General features: G+C 41.8%; 1 protein-coding gene and 1 non-coding gene across 12 annotated transcripts in view; both read right to left on the reverse strand.

Annotated features, from left to right (window-relative positions):
* Positions 1-18,389, reverse strand: part of LOC147724276 (uncharacterized) — a 92,641-nt gene that overhangs the window by 41,503 nt on the left and 32,749 nt on the right. For 3 of the 11 annotated variants that reach the window (XM_086965824.1, XM_086965825.1, XM_086965827.1), the window contains exons 4-10: positions 8,384-8,471; positions 7,554-7,647; positions 7,258-7,351; positions 6,962-7,055; positions 6,666-6,759; positions 6,074-6,167; positions 5,283-5,390 (exon numbers count right to left, since the gene is read on the reverse strand). In XM_086965824.1, the coding sequence (XP_086821950.1) occupies positions 5,283-5,390; positions 6,074-6,167; positions 6,666-6,759; positions 6,962-7,055; positions 7,258-7,351; positions 7,554-7,647; positions 8,384-8,471 (666 nt within the window). Of the gene's footprint in view, positions 1-5,282; positions 5,391-6,073; positions 6,168-6,369; positions 6,464-6,665; positions 6,760-6,961; positions 7,056-7,257; positions 7,352-7,553; positions 7,648-8,383; positions 8,472-18,389 lie in introns of all 11 variants that reach the window. The other 8 variants (XM_086965832.1, XM_086965831.1, XM_086965834.1 and 5 more) reach the window with 4 other exon arrangements.
* On the reverse strand, positions 5,471-5,553 carry LOC147724279 (small nucleolar RNA SNORD87). The gene has a single exon (XR_015295383.1). It is a non-coding gene; the product is annotated as a small nucleolar RNA SNORD87 (small nucleolar RNA).

Consider the following 18,389-nt stretch of genomic DNA (forward strand, 5'->3'; position numbering starts at 1 on the left):
GACACTTTGTTGAACGAATAGTAGATGCGCCGAATGTTGTCCCCACATTGCTATCCCGGAATGAAACCAACTTGATCTGTTGAGATCAAATCCGGGAGACTAATAAAAATTTTGAAAGGCATCTGCAATCTGCGTGTCGGAATGGACAGTAGTGGTAGGAGTAGGGCGAATTGCTCGAACGGAGCAGAAGTGAATCTTAGCATGCAAACCAAGTGCCAGCATTCTCCCCTAGCAGCTGCTACCCAGGTAGCACATATGCGTCAAGCGAACTAGGGCACATTCCACTCAGTCTAAATCAAGGCGCATAAGGAGCAAGCGAGGTCGCTCTAGCTCCCTCTAACCCAGATGGGCCACAGGGCACTTGTGGAGTGCTTCTAACTCAAGGACTCTACGTTCAAGGTTCTTCTGCTTCTCCTTACGGAGTCAATGTTCTGAGGCAGATACAGCAGATATGGCAATAAAATCCCTGAAGAAGGCCAGTTTCAATGCCTCCCTAAAGGAAGCCAAAGAGCTTTGACTGGTGTACTTTGTCTGCATGTAATCGCCAATCTACTTACAAATAGTTATGATTGGAGCAGCGAATCCCTAAGGAGCCAGTAGGAGAAATATGGTGGTGTCCTGCTAATACAGATAGTGACAGTGAGTGGGTCGTGGTCAGAGTAAGCGAGGGGCGATGGAAGAGTCAATGACTAGCAATTAAAGGGCGGTGGTTGCTATAAAGTAAAGAAATATGCCACTTTCCGATATCAACAGCCAACCCATCAAGGAGGAAAGAAGCGAATGCTACCCGGCTACTTTAGATTAAGATTTAGATTAAAAACGAAAAGGGGAGAAAAAACAAAAACAAAGTAGCACTAGTATCTGTGGGGTAATTCTACAGCCCTATTTTGCTTTTACAGAGAGTTGCAGTTCTTGACACAGAAGAGCAGCTTGGTATTAGACTAGGAGCTTGTGACAACCATTTCAGAGGAAGAGATTGGTGACCCACGAAGCTTCAACTTACAGTCCATTATTTCCCTGACACTGTAAACAATTTGACGCACCACTCTCGAAGATAGAGCAGCCTCTGGAATTGCCAACCTTACGGAGCACTGCTTCAGGAACAGCACTACTCTCCCCTGTTTTGGGGGTGTAGGGCTTTTGAACACAGAAGGGTGGCTCTTAGAAGTCCTGTCTCCAGAATGGTTGTTATCAATCTTTTTGTATGGAACAAAGTAATTTTGTAGAGCTCACTTCGAACCTAAGACGGAAAACTGCTCAAAGGACTAAATCGCACAAAGCAAATTCCCAAGATTAGGCCCATATTAAACAACTGCCTTGCTAGAGTTCATCTTTTCAAGTGGCGGCACGGCTACCACTGGAGTAACTAGATTGGTGAATTTATGAAACCGTAATGACAGTCTCTAATAGTGAAATTGCAAATTCCTCATAATAATACGCCTTAGTCCGGATACAAAGGGAAATGGACATACTCCAGCTAACCAAGCACAACCAATCCTGGTCAGTCTGCAACAAAAACTGGTGCAGGACGAAAAGACCTAGAATACACCAGAATATAGCATTGCAGACAAACAATTGTAGGAATACTGATAGCCCCATTTTTCGTTGTTTTTTATTTTTTAGTTATGATGCATGGGAGAGCCTAGTTTAAAATATTGTAGTGCCCTCTGTTTGGACATTAAACTACCTCGAAAAGCTGTGTATGATTTTTTTGTTGCTGGTCAAGATCCTGAACTTCACCAAATTACCACAAAGAGCCATGGATACATGAAGAGATTGTGGCTCACCTTGAACTGTGATTAGCTGAATTCAGGGGTAGTTTAAGCCCTGTACCGTGTACAAAAACCTTTAGAAAACTTCATCATACAACTAGTATAGCTAAATATGTTACCTCCCTACCTGCATCAGTCACTTAAGCTGGTTGGTACTATAACCCACTCAATTAGTATGATTGTACTATTACCACTGTACTGCTGGTACCATCAGGGGTGCCAGCACATGTGTAACTTCTAGCCAGGTTGACAAATGGACAGGGAAGGACCCAACTTATTTATTTATTTATTTATTTATGGAATTTTTAGTGCGCAACTAATACCCTAAGGTGTCTAGGCGCAACAAATACTCCGGATTACAGCACCAATCAGAGCACGTTCTCATTGATTGAAAAGCCAAGTCTTCAGTGATTTGCGGAAATTAATAAGGGTGGGAGCAGTTTTAATGTGCAAAGGAAGTGAGTTCCAAAGCACGGGAGCTGTTACCAAGAATCGTCTATCACCCCAAGTGGCCGTTCTTGTCCGGGGGACGGTCAAAAGATAGCTAGCTGCTGATCTTAGATTCTTTTTGGGGATGTACACCTGGAAAGCCTCTTTTAAAAACTTGGGTCCAGTCTGGTGAATGGCCTTATAGGCTATGCAAAGAGCTTTAAATTTGATCCTGCTTTCGACTCTTAACCAATGAAGATGGCGAATGGCTGCAGAGGTGGAATGTCGCCTAGGGATGTTAAGCAGGATCCGTGCTGCCATATTTTGGATGGACTGAAGTTTGTTTAAGAGATATTTGTGTGTACCAAGAAAGAGAGCATTTCCATAATCTAATTTTGAAAATACTAAAGTGGTAACTAGCGTTTTTCCTGCAGATACTGGTAGATACGGCAGGAGTTTTTTTATTTTCTTCAGTACAAAGAAAGCCGCCGAAACCACCTTGTTAACATGGCATCCAAAAGATAACCTGTTATCAAAAATCACTCCAAGATTTCTGACCTTAGTGACTGGCACCGGAGGGGGGCCCATCTGACTGGGCCACCATGTGTTTGACCATTCTGGGGAGATCGTGCCAAAGGTCATAACCTCAGTCTTCTCCGCGTTAAGTTTCAGGCAATTACTGTGCATCCATGATTGTACATCCAGTAGTCCCTCCTGAAACTTGGCTGCTACCACAGGGCCATTCTTGTGCACCGCCAACACAAGCTGGGTATCATCGGCGTAGGTGGTTACACGCATCCCATGAGATTTAATGACCCTCGCCAAGTCCGAAACATAAATGTTAAAAAGTGTAGGACTTAACGAGGATCCTTGTGGAACCCCACAAGGCAATTCAGTGGTGGTGGAGTAGTAATTGCCCAGCTTTACTGCTTGTCTACGGTTGGCTAGAAAAGAGGCTATAAGGTCTTTGGCCCGATGATTAATTCCAAGGGTCGCGACACGGTCGACCAAGATGGTGTGGTCGACCGTGTCAAAGGCCGCCGACAGGTCCAATAATATAAGAACTGCAGCTCCTCCTGAGTCCATAATCTCTCTAATTTCGTCCGAGGCTTTTATTAATGCTGTCTCAGTTCCGTGTTCCCTCCGGAACCCGAACTGAGTGTCATCTAAGAGTTTATGATGTTCAATAAACTCTGAGAGCTGTTTATTCATGATTGCCTCTATGACCTTGGACGTGAAGGGTAGACAGGCAATAGGCCTGTAGTTGGACGAAATGGTGGGGTCTAAAGAAGGCTTTTTAATTAAAGGTTTAACAATGGCCTTCTTCCAGCTAGCTGGGTAGACACCTGAATTAAATATGGAGTTGCATATTTCAGTTAGCGGCTGTGTGATAACATTCTGTAGTTTATTCATTATAGTGGGGGGGGGCAAGGATCAAGCGGGGAACCTGATTTGATCTTACAAATCAGTGTACTGATCTGATCTTCAGTAGCTGGTTGAAACTGATCAAAGGAGGGATGATTGAGTACTGGATAAATGATGGGTATAGCATCAGTTTTTCCTGCCTGTTCACTTATGCCACAGGGTAAACTAAATTACGTGGCCAGGAAAGAAATTATGCAGCACACTACATTTTTTTTAAACATTATATCGCTGACTGTGCGGAGGTTTCACCTCATTAGAAACAGTTTAACAGTCAAGTGAAAGGTGACCAGTCAAATTTTGACAAAGCCCTTCCACTGCGGGGCAATTCAAACCGTGGCAAGTTTAGTAATTTTCGATCCATTTGAGCTAGAAACAAATTATTGGGGATTAAATCTGCAAATTAAGCACCAGGTGTTCGATTATGTAGAAAACGTATACTTATATGGAAAATGCTACAGCTGCCAAATCTCATAATTCCGGTGGTCTAACAGTACAGCACCTTTACACTAAAAGAACAGGTAGTACTAGTCTAAGTTACCAGTACTACTGATCGCATGGCTACTAGTTTAATTACAATGGCTATAAAGTTCTACGAATATAGGCCCCTCCAACTGTCAGTTTCCCCACTACCTTTAGTGCTACACCCACAATATACGCTGCAACTGCTTTCAATCAAAATTAATTTGATTAGCTTTGAATAAATGCTTCACTCCATTATAGGGACATGAAAACAAATGAGATGGACTGATGGATCACCCTTTGACTCACAAAATGCAGTAGCAGTTCAGATTCGTAAACTCACAGGTATAAACGCTTAGGGAGATACATACAGTCTTTAGAAAAGCCAAAGAAAACTCTTTGGCCAATGAAAACTCTTTGGTTGCATGGTCAGCTAACGGTACAAGACAGCAGAGTAAAAAATACCTTCACTAACAGTTGAGGCCATTGGTGAGATGATACTCCGTTTCACTAGGAAATTTATGAACGGAAATTTAAGTACAAACTCTTAGTGACTGACTCAAAAGCAGACTCCTGGTGCGAATGGCGCTAACATGTAGAACGCCGGTGTCATCATAGCACACAACAGAGTAACTACAACTGACATCAGGTGAAGAGGCCAACTTGGGAACCCAACAGATTATCTGCCATCCTAAATGAAATCTCCTGAATAAAGGCATCAAATAACTTATGAACGCCAACAGCTCTTATGACGCATCCGCAACAATAGAAGGTTATACTTTCTGTACGACAGTGAAGCAAAAAAAGTGAGAGCTCTTGTTATGCTAACAAACTATCGATTTTAACAATGAAGTAAACTGGTATTTGCACAAAAATTACGCAACTTTTAAAAGGGAATAAGTGAGATGACAGGAGCAAAACGCCAATGGACCATAAACAACTGACTGAATTAGGTCCTCTCTCCTGCCCCTGGTTGGAACGGTTTCAACAGTTCAGAATATTTCCAGGGTGCCCAACGTGCCAACTCAACACTGAAAACGGTTAACGTCTTTCGCAGTGAAAAACCACTTGGTCTTAAAAATCTGGTCTCGGTTTTTCATGCTGTACACGTTTTAATATCATAATTAGAAATGCCAGACAGATACACATGTATACTGTAGTGTCACAAAGAAAGAATGTCCTTGGGTTCGTTTTTACCTTGAAATGGTTTATCTGCTGGCTTTGAGTTAAGGGAGTGGAAAGTTCCATCAAAAGAGGTTAGCAACAGAGGAAGCAGCAAGCTACTCCAACGAACAAAGCCGAGCGCTGCAATAATAAACAGTCATACAGTCACAAACAGCTTCAATCAAGAATTTCCAAATAGAATATCAGAGTCAAGGTGCAATTCTGGCATCTCAGTATTGTAAAGTCTCATCAGCAAATGTCAGATGGGTAAACGGCAAAAAAGATGTTCATCATTAATGCCAGAAAAAAATTTCCATCAGAGTTGCATGAACTTGGTAAACATTTTTACTATCCTTCATTGTTAACAGGCTCCTTGGAGCTCATGTTCAAGTTGTTCTTGAGACCCAAGCACCAATCACACTTGGAAGTACCAATTAGAACAGTACAGTAGTCACGTGAAGGGATCAGTGCCTGGGTTAAAATATATATAACATTATCTGTTCAAAAGGACAGCTTTTTAATAAGTACTCCTATCAGATTTGTGGCTGCATAATTTCGTTATTTAAGGGGCATAACATGCCCAGGGCCAGAACTGGACTGTGAAATTCACAAAAGTAGTATTCTGGCCAATTACCACTCCATTGTGTGATGATTGGCAGTACTCCCACGGGTGCAGTTGCAAAAGCCATCTGGAAGTCACCCCAGTTTTTTTGGGGGTGGGGGGGGGGGGGTTATTTTTTAAACTCCATGCTTTTTACATAGTCTAGTGTTGGCTCTAAACGCAGCTCCAGTAAAGACATTAATTAAAATTCAAGCAATGTTACCTTTAAACACTGGATCCACTTCGTAGGTATTTGCAGGCGGGTAAGACACCGGAGAAACAGTGAAGATAGCCACCGACCCCTTTGAGAACTCTCCCTGTTGAGAGAAGGAAGGTACTCTTAGAGAATAGTCCGGAGCCTTATTCTTTGCTTGTATGAAACCTTCTGGCATATCAGAGTTTGTAGAGACTCATCAGTAAGTATCAGATGGGTAAACGGCAAAAAGATAATCATCATTGGTGCCAGAAAAGTAAACGCAGCTCCAGTAAAGACATTAGTTCAAATTCAAGCAATGTTACCTTTAAACACTGGATCCACTTCGTAGGTATTTGCAGGCTGGTAAGACACCGGAGAAACAGTGAAGATAGCCACCGCCCCCTTTGAGAACTCTCCCTGTTGAGAGAAGGAAGGTACTCTTAGAGAATAGTCCGGCGCCTTATTCTTTGCTTGTATGAAACCTTCTGGCATATCAGAGTTTGTAGAGACTCATCAGTAAGTATCAGATGGGTAAACGGCAAAAAGATAATCATCATTGGTGCCAGAAAAGTAAACGCAGCTCCAGTAAAGACATTAGTTCAATTTCAAGCAATGTTACCTTAAAACACTGGATCCACTTCGTAGGTATTTGCAGGCTGGTAAGACACCGGAGAAACAGTGAAGATAGCCACCGACCCCTTTGAGAACTATCCCTGTTGAGAGAAGGAAGGTACGCTTAGAGAATAGTCTGGATCCTTATTCTTTGCTTGTATGAAACCTTCTGGCATATCAGAGTTTGTAGAGACTCATCAGTAAGTATCAGATGGGTAAACGGCAAAAAGATAATCATCATTGGTGCCAGAAAAGTAAACGCAGCTCCAGTAAAGACATTAGTTCAATTTCAAGCAATGTTACCTTAAAACACTGGATCCACTTCGTAGGTATTTGCAGGCTGGTAAGACACCGGAGAAACAGTGAAGATAGCCACCGACCCCTTTGAGAACTCTCCCTGTTGAGAGAAGGAAGGTACTCTTAGAGAATAGTCCGGAGCCTTATTCTTTGCTTGTATGAAACCTTCTGGCATATCAGAGTTTGTAGAGACTCATCAGTAAGTATCAGATGGGTAAACGGCAAAAAGATAATCATCATTGGTGCCAGAAAAGTAAACGCAGCTCCAGTAAAGACATTAGTTCAAATTCAAGCAATGTTACCTTTAAACACTGGATCCACTTCGTAGGTATTTGCAGGCTGGTAAGACACCGGAGAAACAGTGAAGATAGCCACCGACCCCTTTGAGAACTCTCCCTGTTGAGAGAAGGAAGGTACTCTTAGAGAATAGTCCGGAGCCTTATTCTTTGCTTGTATGAAACCTTCTGGCATATCAGAGTTTGTAGAGACTCATCAGTAAGTATCAGATGGGTAAACGGCAAAAAGATAATCATCATTGGTGCCAGAAAAGTAAACGCAGCTCCAGTAAAGACATTAGTTCAATTTCAAGCAATGTTACCTTAAAACACTGGATCCACTTCGTAGGTATTTGCAGGCTGGTAAGACACCGGAGAAACAGTGAAGATAGCCACCGACCCCTTTGAGAACTATTCCTGTTGAGAGAAGGAAGGTACGCTTAGAGAATAGTCTGGATCCTTATTCTTTGCTTGTATGAAACCTTCTGGCACATCAGAGTTTGTAGAGACTCATCAGTAAGTATCAGATGGGTAAACGGCAAAAAGATAATCATTGGTGCCAGAAAAGAAATGTACCTGTGATTTATATCAACTCTGTATTGTCCGATGGTAACAGCTATTACGTTTATTAACACGCCTGATTTGCCACTCAGTTTTTACTGGTTGTTGTTTAATTGAATGATTTATACATCCAGCAACTTTTGAAAGAATTCTTAAAGTAGAACAGTATTGTAGCTCTGCGCCACTACAAACACGACCAAGCAGAAACCCCACTAAGCTTTGTGAAAATACCTCAACAAGATTTACATGACTGCTTAACGGTCTAAGCTTCTCCACAGCTGTACCGTTCTAGGTCACTTTGTGAAATCCAACAATGTTGCATTCAGACACAATGTCACCATCAGTGGCCATTTGTGAAATCCACCAATGTTGCATTCAGACACAATGTCACCATCAGTGGCCATTTGTGAAATCCACCAATGTTGCATTCAGACACAATGTCACCATCAGTGGCCATTCATCATGCCCCCAATTATGTTCACGCCTTGCCAACCAAACATGACAACCTGCACATTTGTATTCTTAGAGTAACTCCGCACACAGGGTTTCCTAAACACGGTTTCTGAAAAGAAACTAGTTCATTTTGGTTTACCTCACACTTGCCAAAATCTTTAGATCATAGGCTGAGAAGACAGAGGAAAAACGAAGGGAGCAGCAGTTCATCCTGGGGTAATCTCTCCCTGTTGAGAAAAGTCATTATGAATTTAAATAAACAGTACATTTACTGTATGTCTTCATTTAAGTGCACAGTAAATTAAAACAACTACACAAGCACATGATTAACTCAAAAGCAGTACGAACATTAGTTACAAACAGACAAAACTGACTTACATTGTAGAACTGAAAGTGACTTAACGTGTCTATATGCTCTTTGCTGGCCAGCTAGTGAGAGCTTGTATGTCCGTGCCTATCAAGTTCACTTCGCCCCAAACGTTTGGGCACAATGAGCAATACTAAAATGGATAAACCAACTAATATAATCACTTTACTACCCAACCAATGGAACTAAAGTGCTAATGGAGTACTGTTGTATTCTTATATGAGGTCACTTGTAGAATTATGGCATGTCATGTAGAATGTGTTAATGTCAGTACTGCCTGGAGTTGAATGAGATCTGGCGGTTCTACTCCTACCTCCTGTGGATGTTAAGTTGTCTTCCTTCTGGATTAAATCTACTTGGTACAAGTCTATGTCTGGACCCGTTATTACATAATTATTGGCGACATTTGGGAAACCAAGTATTGCAACTCAGAAGAAGGATCTGAAGACAGCGTTCACGTTTATTTTCGATTTTTATTTGTCACCTACTTTAATTTGAGTGACGTTTTTTTTCCTAAGACTATGTTTTCAAGATAATATTTCAATATGTAAAGTATCTTTTCTTCAAGCCTGCCTGGAATCGTTCAGAGCAAGAAAACACCCTAGCAGCGCTTCCTGTCGGAGAAACCACGTCGTCTGTACTTTCCAATCGGAGAAACCTCGTTGTGAAAACTAACAGTGAGTCTTCCACGATTTATTTTCAGAAAGAAAACCTTTTACTCACGTTTTCTTTCTTTCACCGTTGGACTGAGCATTCTTCAAATCGTTGTGGAATCTTGCGCTCGCTGCGCTTCTACATCCGTCCCTTGGCAACAGTGAAGAGACTCCATCTACGGGTCTGTGTCCCGTGACTGACGAAGCTTCATTTCCTTGTTCAAGATAAGCGATGTGCATTCTGGGTATTACCCTTTCACCTTACTGACGTTATGACGTCAGCAACGTGCCGCCATTTTGTTTTCTCTTCATGATTGTCGGAAAATAAATTCACGAAGCATCTTTCTTTTCTATCATAACTTCGTCACCGTTTATTCTTTTACCGACTTATTGATTGGCGCTTTACCACCTTTTACTAACTATTATTAAGGTAGTGAAATTTAATTATTTTTTTTGTTAGTTTGTTTCAATTTTCTTACTAAAAAAAAAAAAAAAAAAAAGGTCTAACATTGCTGCTCCACCTCATTTCCTTCAAATTGCTGGTGAGCCAAACATTGAATGGGATTTATGGTATCCAATGTTTTTGGCTTACTTTGACGTCCTAGAAAAGGATGGGTGCTCAGCCAAACGCAAATTAACTCTTCTTAGACATTGCCTTGGTGGAGCAGGCATTAACGAATTTGACAATCTTCCGCCTATAGATGATGCTGGAGACATTGATGTTTTTGAAAAAGCTTCTAGACAAATGAAAATTCGTTTTGGCAGGAAAATAAATACTGTTATGGAACGCTTTAAGTTTTATTCCCACGCCCAGAAACAAGATGAGTCAATTGAGGATTATGTTCCTGCCTTACGTTCTTTAGCTTGTTCGTGTGCCTTTGAAACTATTTCTTACGAACAAGTCCTGAGAGATCAAATAATGATGCGCACAAAGAGTAAGAAAATTCAAGAAAGACTTTGGTTGGGAACAGAATCCTCTTTGAGTGCCGTAATTAATATTGCGAAAGGGATTGAACAATCTGAATTATTTGTTTCTGAGATTAGAGGTCAAACACCGAAGTCACAAGTTCCTGAGACTGAAGTCTCGTTAGTAAAGAGTCAAACTAATTCATTTAATTCCAATAGAGTACCTCCAAAAAAAGATAATGACAAGAAGTTTTCTGAAAATAAGAATGTTGTTGACAATAAGTTTTCTTACAGGAAAAATGTCTCTTGTTATAGATGTGGCAGTTCGAATCACTTAGGGAACTACAGGGGATGTCCAGCTGGGGAAAGAGTGTGTGTTAAATGTAAGAGAAAAGGTCATTTTGCTAATGTTTGTCGTTCTTCCCAAAGGGTTAACTATATTTCTCAAGAAGAAGTTCATAGTTTTAACTGCATTTTGTCTGTAGATTAATCAGATCAAAAAGAATTTCCCTCCTACACAATTTTAATTGATAACCAACCTATTCTTTTAATGATTGATTCATGCTCATGGTATTCCATTATTGGCCTAAATTTGTTTAAAAGTCTTTGGGGCGACAGGAAACTACTTTCTCCTGATATTTCTCCCAGTGGATATACTGGGAAGAAAATAAATATTGAAGGTTTCTTTTGGGCTGACATTCAGGTAGAAGACAGATACACCAAAGGGAAAGTATATGTGGCCACTGAAGGCGTGGCTATTTTGGGATGGCCACACCAACGAATGCTTGGAATTAAACTTGATCCCAATGCCGATCCTCCAGTATACTTGGGTGATATATGTGTATTGAGTGTAAGTGATTTAGGAGATAATACTCTTTTCGTGGAGAACACTCAAAATATTTTTCCTAATGTTTTTAAAGATACTTTAGGGAAATTTTCGGATTTTAAACACAAGATCATTCTTAATGATAATGCTATTCCAGTCAGGCACAGGGTCAGGAATGTTCCGTTGGCTTATCGTGAGAAACTTAAAGAAATTCTTGGGGATCTTGTGTCTAAACAAATCATAGAACCAATCGAATCTTCCCCCTGGGTTTCTCCCATCGTTTTATCACTCAGAGTTCTGGCGAACTCCGCCTATGTGTGGATCTCCGCAGCTTAAATAAAGAGATTTGGATTGATAAACAGCCCCTCCCTAATATACATGAATTAATCTCCTCACTTACTGGTGCCACTGTTTTTTCCACGATTGATTTAGCTAGTGCCTACCACCAGGTCGAGCTACATGAGGAATCAAAGAAATTAACGGCCTTTGTAACTCCAGAGGGCATGTTCCAATATTTAAGAATGCCTTTTGGACTTGCCAGTGCTGCATCTGTTTTTCAACGCCTAATGAAGGAGGTTCTTTGTGACTGTAAAGGAGCCATCGCGTTCCAAGATGACATTCTAATCTTTGGGGAAAATTTTAAAGAACATGATCACAACTTACACTGTGTATTGTCTAATGTTCAGAAGAAAGGGCTCACTTTAAAATTCAATAAGTGTAAGTTTAGACAACCTAAGGTTGAGTATCTAGGACACGGAATTTCTAAAGATGGCATAAAACCAAAACTCAATCAGGTCATAAGTATTACTGATGCTCCTGTTCCCTCCTCTAAAGAGCAATTGTTGTCCTTTTTAGGACTCACTGAATTTTAAGGCAAATTTGTTAAAGATTACTCTACCATTGTGCACCCTTTACGGTCTTTGTTAAAAAAACAAGCAAAATGTGTTTGATGTAAAGAACAACAAGTTTCTTTTGACACTTTAAAGGGTAAAATTATCAATGCTCCTTTTCTTAAACCTTTTTTCTGTCCATAAAGATCGTATAGTTTGCGTTGATGCGAGTAATGTGGGCCTAGGTGCCGTTTTGATGCAAAAGGACAGTTTGGGAGAACATGTAGTGTCTTACACTTCAAGGACTCTACGAGATGCTGAATTTAATTATTCCACAATAGAGAAAGAGCTTCTCGCTTGTACTTGGGCGACTCAGCATTTTCGTCAATTTCTTTGGGGATGAAATTTACTTTGAGAACAGATCATAAACCCCTTGTCAGTATGTTGTCAGCTGGAGGTGGTAGAACTCTCACTGCTCGTCTTGCTGCTAAGTTGCAGGAATACCGTTGTGAGGTTGTTTATGTTCCTGGACGCCTTAATGTGCATGCGGATTGCATGTCACGTTTCCCTATTAGTGATTGTTCGAACAGCGATCTTTCTGACGAGTGTGATGTGGCTTTTACTTTGTGCGATGTTAATCTGATTGCTGGGAAAGATCAGGAAAATTCTATTACTGAAAGTGTTTGGTCAAAAGCTATGCTTCATGATGATGTCCTTGGGAAAGTAAAAGTTTTCTTGAGAAATGGTTGGCCTGAAGAAAGGAAATTGAGTGGTGATTTGGCTTCCTTTTATAAGGTTAAAGATAAATTGATGGTAATTGATGACATGGTCTATAGAGATGATAAAATTGTTCCTCCAAATGATGTTAGAGAGTCCATTTGTAGTTTGGCTCATGAGGGTCATTTGGGAATGTCTACGACCAAGAGAAGGATTAGAGAATTTTACTGGTTTACTGGTGGCCTAGAATGGATGCCATGGTTGACAGGTGGGTTAGAAACTGTTCTCCGTGTTCTTTAAGTGATAAATCTGTGAAACCGATTTCTGCTGGGATTTCTCCTGTTGAATTTGCTTTTGGACCTTGGAGAAAATTGGGCATTGACATCATTGGTCCTTTCAAATATCAGTCCGGTAAGGATATGTTTGCTGTGGTTCTTGTGGATTATTTTTCGAAGTGGCCCGAATTGAAGATTGTAGAAAAGGTCAATTCTGAAATTGTTGTTGAATTCTTAAATGAAGTTTTCTGTAGAGAGCTCTTACCAGAAGAAATTATTTCCGACAATGGGCCACAGTTTGTGAGTGAAGTTTTTGTTTTATTCTTGAAAGTTTGTGGTATTCTACATAAAAGAGTTTCAAATTATTCTCCACAATCCAATGGTCAGGTGGAGCGTTTTAACAGGGTAATTAAGGAGTCCTGCCAATTAGCCTTACGGAGTGGTTTGAAATGGAAAAAGGCCTTACAGGCTACTTTGTTCACTTATCGCATGTCTCCCAACTCTGTTACCGGCTTATCTCCTTTTGAAATGTTACGCTGTAGGAAGCCAGGTACGAAAATTTTGCCTTGGTGGTTGAAGGCGAGAGACTGAGTATCTGGAATTAGATATGAAAAGTATTAGAGATCGTGTTGGTAAATACCAAGAAAAAATATCACAGAGTTCTCCTCAAAGGTCTGTTTCCTCTAAAATATCTGTGGGTGACTTTGTGAGAGTGAAATTTGGTGGTATTATTCCTAAAGGCGTTTCCAGGTGGTCTTCTCCAGTTAAAGTCACTGAGGTCTTTAGTAAGGCTGTTAGAGTGGAAGGTGGCAAAATTTGGAATTTTAGGCGCATCTCAATTTCCAGATCCAATGTCATGGAAAATAAGAATGTTTGTTTGGACGTGAAATCTCACGAAAATCTGTCACTTCCTGATGCTGACTCGGGTTTTCCCGGTTCGCATGAGGTTTTTGACAATTTGGGATCATCTCATGCGTTTGTTCCTCAAACTTGTACTTTTCTTTACAGTCTGCTTTTTCTAATGTTCATGATGTTGTTTCGAATGAAAATGCTCAAGAATGTAATCTAGAACCTGTTTTTGTACGCACAAGTTCTCGCGTGAAACATATGCCTGCAAAATTTAGAGACTTTGTATGTTCTTAAGTTTTTTTTTTTTAATTAGTAATTTTCAAGGGTTTAATTGTTTTTTTTTTCTGTTGTTTTTTTTTGTTTTCCTATAGGGGGGAGGTGTGTTGTATTCTTATATGATGTCACTTGTAGAATTATGGCATGTCATGTAGAATGTGTTAATGTCCGTACTGCCTGGAGTTGAATGAGATCTGGCGGTTCTACTCCTACCTCCTGTGGATGTTAAGTTGTCTTCCTTCTGGATTAAATCTACTTGGTACAAGTCTATGTCTGGACACGTTATTACAAGTACTAAAGTGATGTGCATGCCTGTAAAAGTGCTGTCCAGCCAGTGAGTGCTGGTATGGCCATGCTCATCAAATACACTCTGCCCCATCAAGCGTTCAGACACGATTAATAATACTAAAATGGCTAAACATACCAATATAATCACTTTGCTGTTCAACCAAAGGAACAACAGTGCTAGTGAGTATTAAAGTGATGGCGTATGCCTGTAAAGTCTTGTCCATTTACAAAAGGGGGTGGTGATGAACAGAGTGTCTGAATTGAGCAGACCACTCTTACCCAGTCCAAAGATCAGGGCTTGATCCATCACCGTTATTTATCTCACTGCCCCATCCCAGCTCAGAACCTGGCTATATGCAAATCAGTCTGTCCCTGGCCCAGTGCATCATGGGAACAGGGCAGACTAAACTACCAAGCCAATTCTTTACCAGAAAGGAGACAAGCTACCGGGGACCGGTTTCTGGCATTTCAGCCTCTTCGGCCCGGCTTGCTTGAATCCTGATGGAGCAGTGAGAAAGGGACTCATGTCTGAGTATACCCTGCCACACCTATAGTGGCCAAAATCGATTTACAAAAGGGGGTGGTGATGAACAGAGTGTCTGAATTGAGCAGACCACTCTTACCCAGTCCAAAGATCAGGGCTTGATCCATCACCGTTATTTATCTCACTGCCCCATCCCAGCTCAGAACCTGGCTATATGCAAATCAGTCTGTCCCTGGCCCAGTGCATCATGGGAACAGGGCAGACTAAACTACCAAGCCAATTCTTTACCAGAAAGGAGACAAGCTACCGGGGACCGGTTTCTGGCATTTCAGCCTCTTCGGCCCGGCTTGCTTGAATCCTGATGGAGCAGTGAGAAAGGGACTCATGTCTGAGTATACCCTGCCACACCTATAGTGGCCAAAATCGATTTACAAAAGGGGGTGGTGATGAACAGAGTGTCTGAATTGAGCAGACCACTCTTACCCAGTCCAAAGATCAGGGCTTGATCCATCACCGTTATTTATCTCACTGCCCCATCCCAGCTCAGAACCTGGCTATATGCAAATCAGTCTGTCCCTGGCCCAGTGCATCATGGGAACAGGGCAGACTAAACTACCAAGCCAATTCTTTACCAGAAAGGAGACAAGCTACCGGGGACCGGTTTCTGGCATTTCAGCCTCTTCGGCCCGGCTTGCTTGAATCCTGATGGAGCAGTGAGAAAGGGACTCATGTCTGAGTATACCCTGCCACACCTATAGTGGCCAAAATCGATTTACAAAAGGGGGTGGTGATGAACAGAGTGTCTGAATTGAGCAGACCACTCTTACCCAGTCCAAAGATCAGGGCTTGATCCATCACCGTTATTTATCTCACTGCCCCATCCCAGCTCAGAACAAGCAAGCCGGGCCGAAGAGGCTGAAATGCCAGAAACCGGTCCCCGGTAGCTTGTTTCCTTCCCAGTGTAAGAATTGGCTTTTGTAGTTTGGTTTGCCCTGTTCCCATCATGCACTGGGACAGGAACAGACTAATTTGCATACAGCCAGGTTCTGAAACTGGGATGGTGCAGTGAGCTAAAAAACGGTGTTGGATCTAGCCCTGATCTCTTGACTGGGTGAGAGTATTCTGTTTAATTCAGAGACTCTGTCCCTCACCACCCCTTGTTGTAAATATTTTTGTCCACCCTAAGCGTGGAAGGGTATACTCAGATGTGAGTCCCTTGCTCATTGCACCATCAGGATTCAAGCAAGCCGGGCCGAAGAGGCTGAAATGCCAGAAACCGGTCCCCGGTAGCTTGTTTCCTTCCCAGTGTAAGAATTGGCTTTTGTAGTTTGGTTTGCCCTGTTCCCATCATGCACTGGGACAGGAACAGACTAATTTGCATACAGCCAGGTTCTGAAACTGGGATGGTGCAGTGAGCTAAAAAACGGTGTTGGATCTAGCCCCGATCTCTTGACTGGGTGAGAGTATTCTGTTTAATTCAGAGACTCTGTCCCTCACCACCCCTTGTTGTAAATATTTTTGTCCACCCTAAGCGTGGAAGGGTATACTCAGATGTGAGTCCCTTGCTCATTGCACCATCAGGATTCAAGCAAGCCGGGCCGAAGAGGCTGAAATGCCAGAAACCGGTCCCCGGTAGCTTGTTTCCTTCCCAGTGTAAGAATTGGCTTTTGTAGTTTGGTTTGCCCTGTTCCCATCATGCACTGGGACAGGAACAGACTAATTTGCATACAGCCAGGTTCTGAAACTGGGATGGTGCAGTGAGCTAAAAAACGGTGTTGGATCTAGCCCTGATCTCTTGACTGGGTGAGAGTATTCTGTTTAATTCAGAGACTCTGTCCCTCACCACCCCTTGTTGTAAATATTTTTGTCCACCCTAAGCGTGGAAGGGTATACTCGGATGTGAGTCCCTTGCTCATTGCACCATCAGGATTCAAGCAAGCCGGGCCGAAGAGGCTGAAATGCCAGAAACCGGTCCCCGGTAGCTTGTTTCCTTCCCAGTGTAAGAATTGGCTTTTGTAGTTTGGTTTGCCCTGTTCCCATCATGCACTGGGACAGGAACAGACTAATTTGCATACAGCCAGGTTCTGAAACTGGGATGGTGCAGTGAGCTAAAAAACGGTGTTGGATCTAGCCCTGATCTCTTGACTGGGTGAGAGTATTCTGTTTAATTCAGAGACTCTGTCCCTCACCACCCCTTGTTGTAAATATTTTTGTCCACCCTAAGCGTGGAAGGGTATACTCAGATGTGAGTCCCTTGCTCATTGCACCATCAGGATTCAAGCAAGCCGGGCCGAAGAGGCTGAAATGCCAGAAACCGGTCCCCGGTAGCTTGTTTCCTTCCCAGTGTAAGAATTGGCTTTTGTAGTTTGGTTTGCCCTGTTCCCATCATGCACTGGGACAGGAACAGACTAATTTGCATACAGCCAGGTTCTGAAACTGGGATGGTGCAGTGAGCTAAAAAACGGTGTTGGATCTAGCCCTGATCTCTTGACTGGGTGAGAGTATTCTGTTTAATTCAGAGACTCTGTCCCTCACCACCCCTTGTTGTAAATATGTAAAGTCTTGTCCAGCAAAAGATCAAACTGCGAATAAAAATAGCTGTTAGCGGAATGAACATGCTGATATAGTCTCATTGTTATCCGATTTGCCAGGGATAAAGTGACAGTACTTATTTATAAGGTCATTTCACACTGGCATTTGTCAAGGGGATAGTGTGTTTTTGCCTTATTGATTTTACCTTTGAACTGAATGAAGCCTGCCATGAATTTGACAATCACGTTTAGTTGAGTGTGCTCTGGGTAAAGTGCTGAAATGAGTGCGTCTGCATGATGACTTTTTGGGGGTTATAAATCCCTCTTAACATCGGTGTTCAGGCATCAAAATGGGGCAAATGCAAAGGTTGTGAATCATGGTTTCTTTCCCGGAGTCACCTAATTTGCAGTATTCACTGCTGGCAGTTTTTGTCATAGGTGGTTTTGCATCCAGAGTTGGGTGGAGTTCTAGCCTAAGGTACATAATCTTGAGCTGTATGTGAAACTACTACCCTTGACCAAAATAGGGCTTTGGTAAGAGACAACTGAATGTTAATGACCTACCACGCATGAGCTCTCTGCTAAAGTTACTTTGTCCTCTTGCAGAGAATGAATTTATTTTATTTTATTTATTTATTTAAAAAGTTTTATATAGCGCGAACAAGATCCTTGCAGATATCAGAGCGCTTTACAGAGCATCGAATAACACCAGGAGGGCGAATAACAGGCCATAAGGTACATCACAGTTGTAGGTATAGGTGGGGTGGGGTATGTACATGGGGGAGCATAGTAAACAGGTACATCAATAATGCAAGTAGTAAAAATAGTTGTAAGCATAGACAGTCTGGTAATTCAATAATGCAAGTAATACGAATAATCGAGGGATCATAGATAATACAGATCGGTGCAGAGACTTTTAAAATTCACGTTAATAGATCAAGTGTGTTCAGCCATGAGGATGGCTTTTACTTCTTTCCTAAAGAGTGTGATGGAGGGGATGAGTCTAGTTTCAGGAGGGAGTGAGTTCCAGATCCTGGGTGCCATTCCTGAGAAGGAGCGTTTATAGGTTTTTTCCTTCCGGAATCTTCGAGGTTTTAGCAGAAGATTATTTGTGCCTCTAGTATTTCTAGAGCCGCAGGAGAT

This window comes from Lissotriton vulgaris, chromosome 4_1 (assembly GCF_964263255.1).
Source record: "Lissotriton vulgaris chromosome 4_1, aLisVul1.2, whole genome shotgun sequence".
Lineage (NCBI taxonomy): Eukaryota > Metazoa > Chordata > Amphibia > Caudata > Salamandridae > Lissotriton > Lissotriton vulgaris.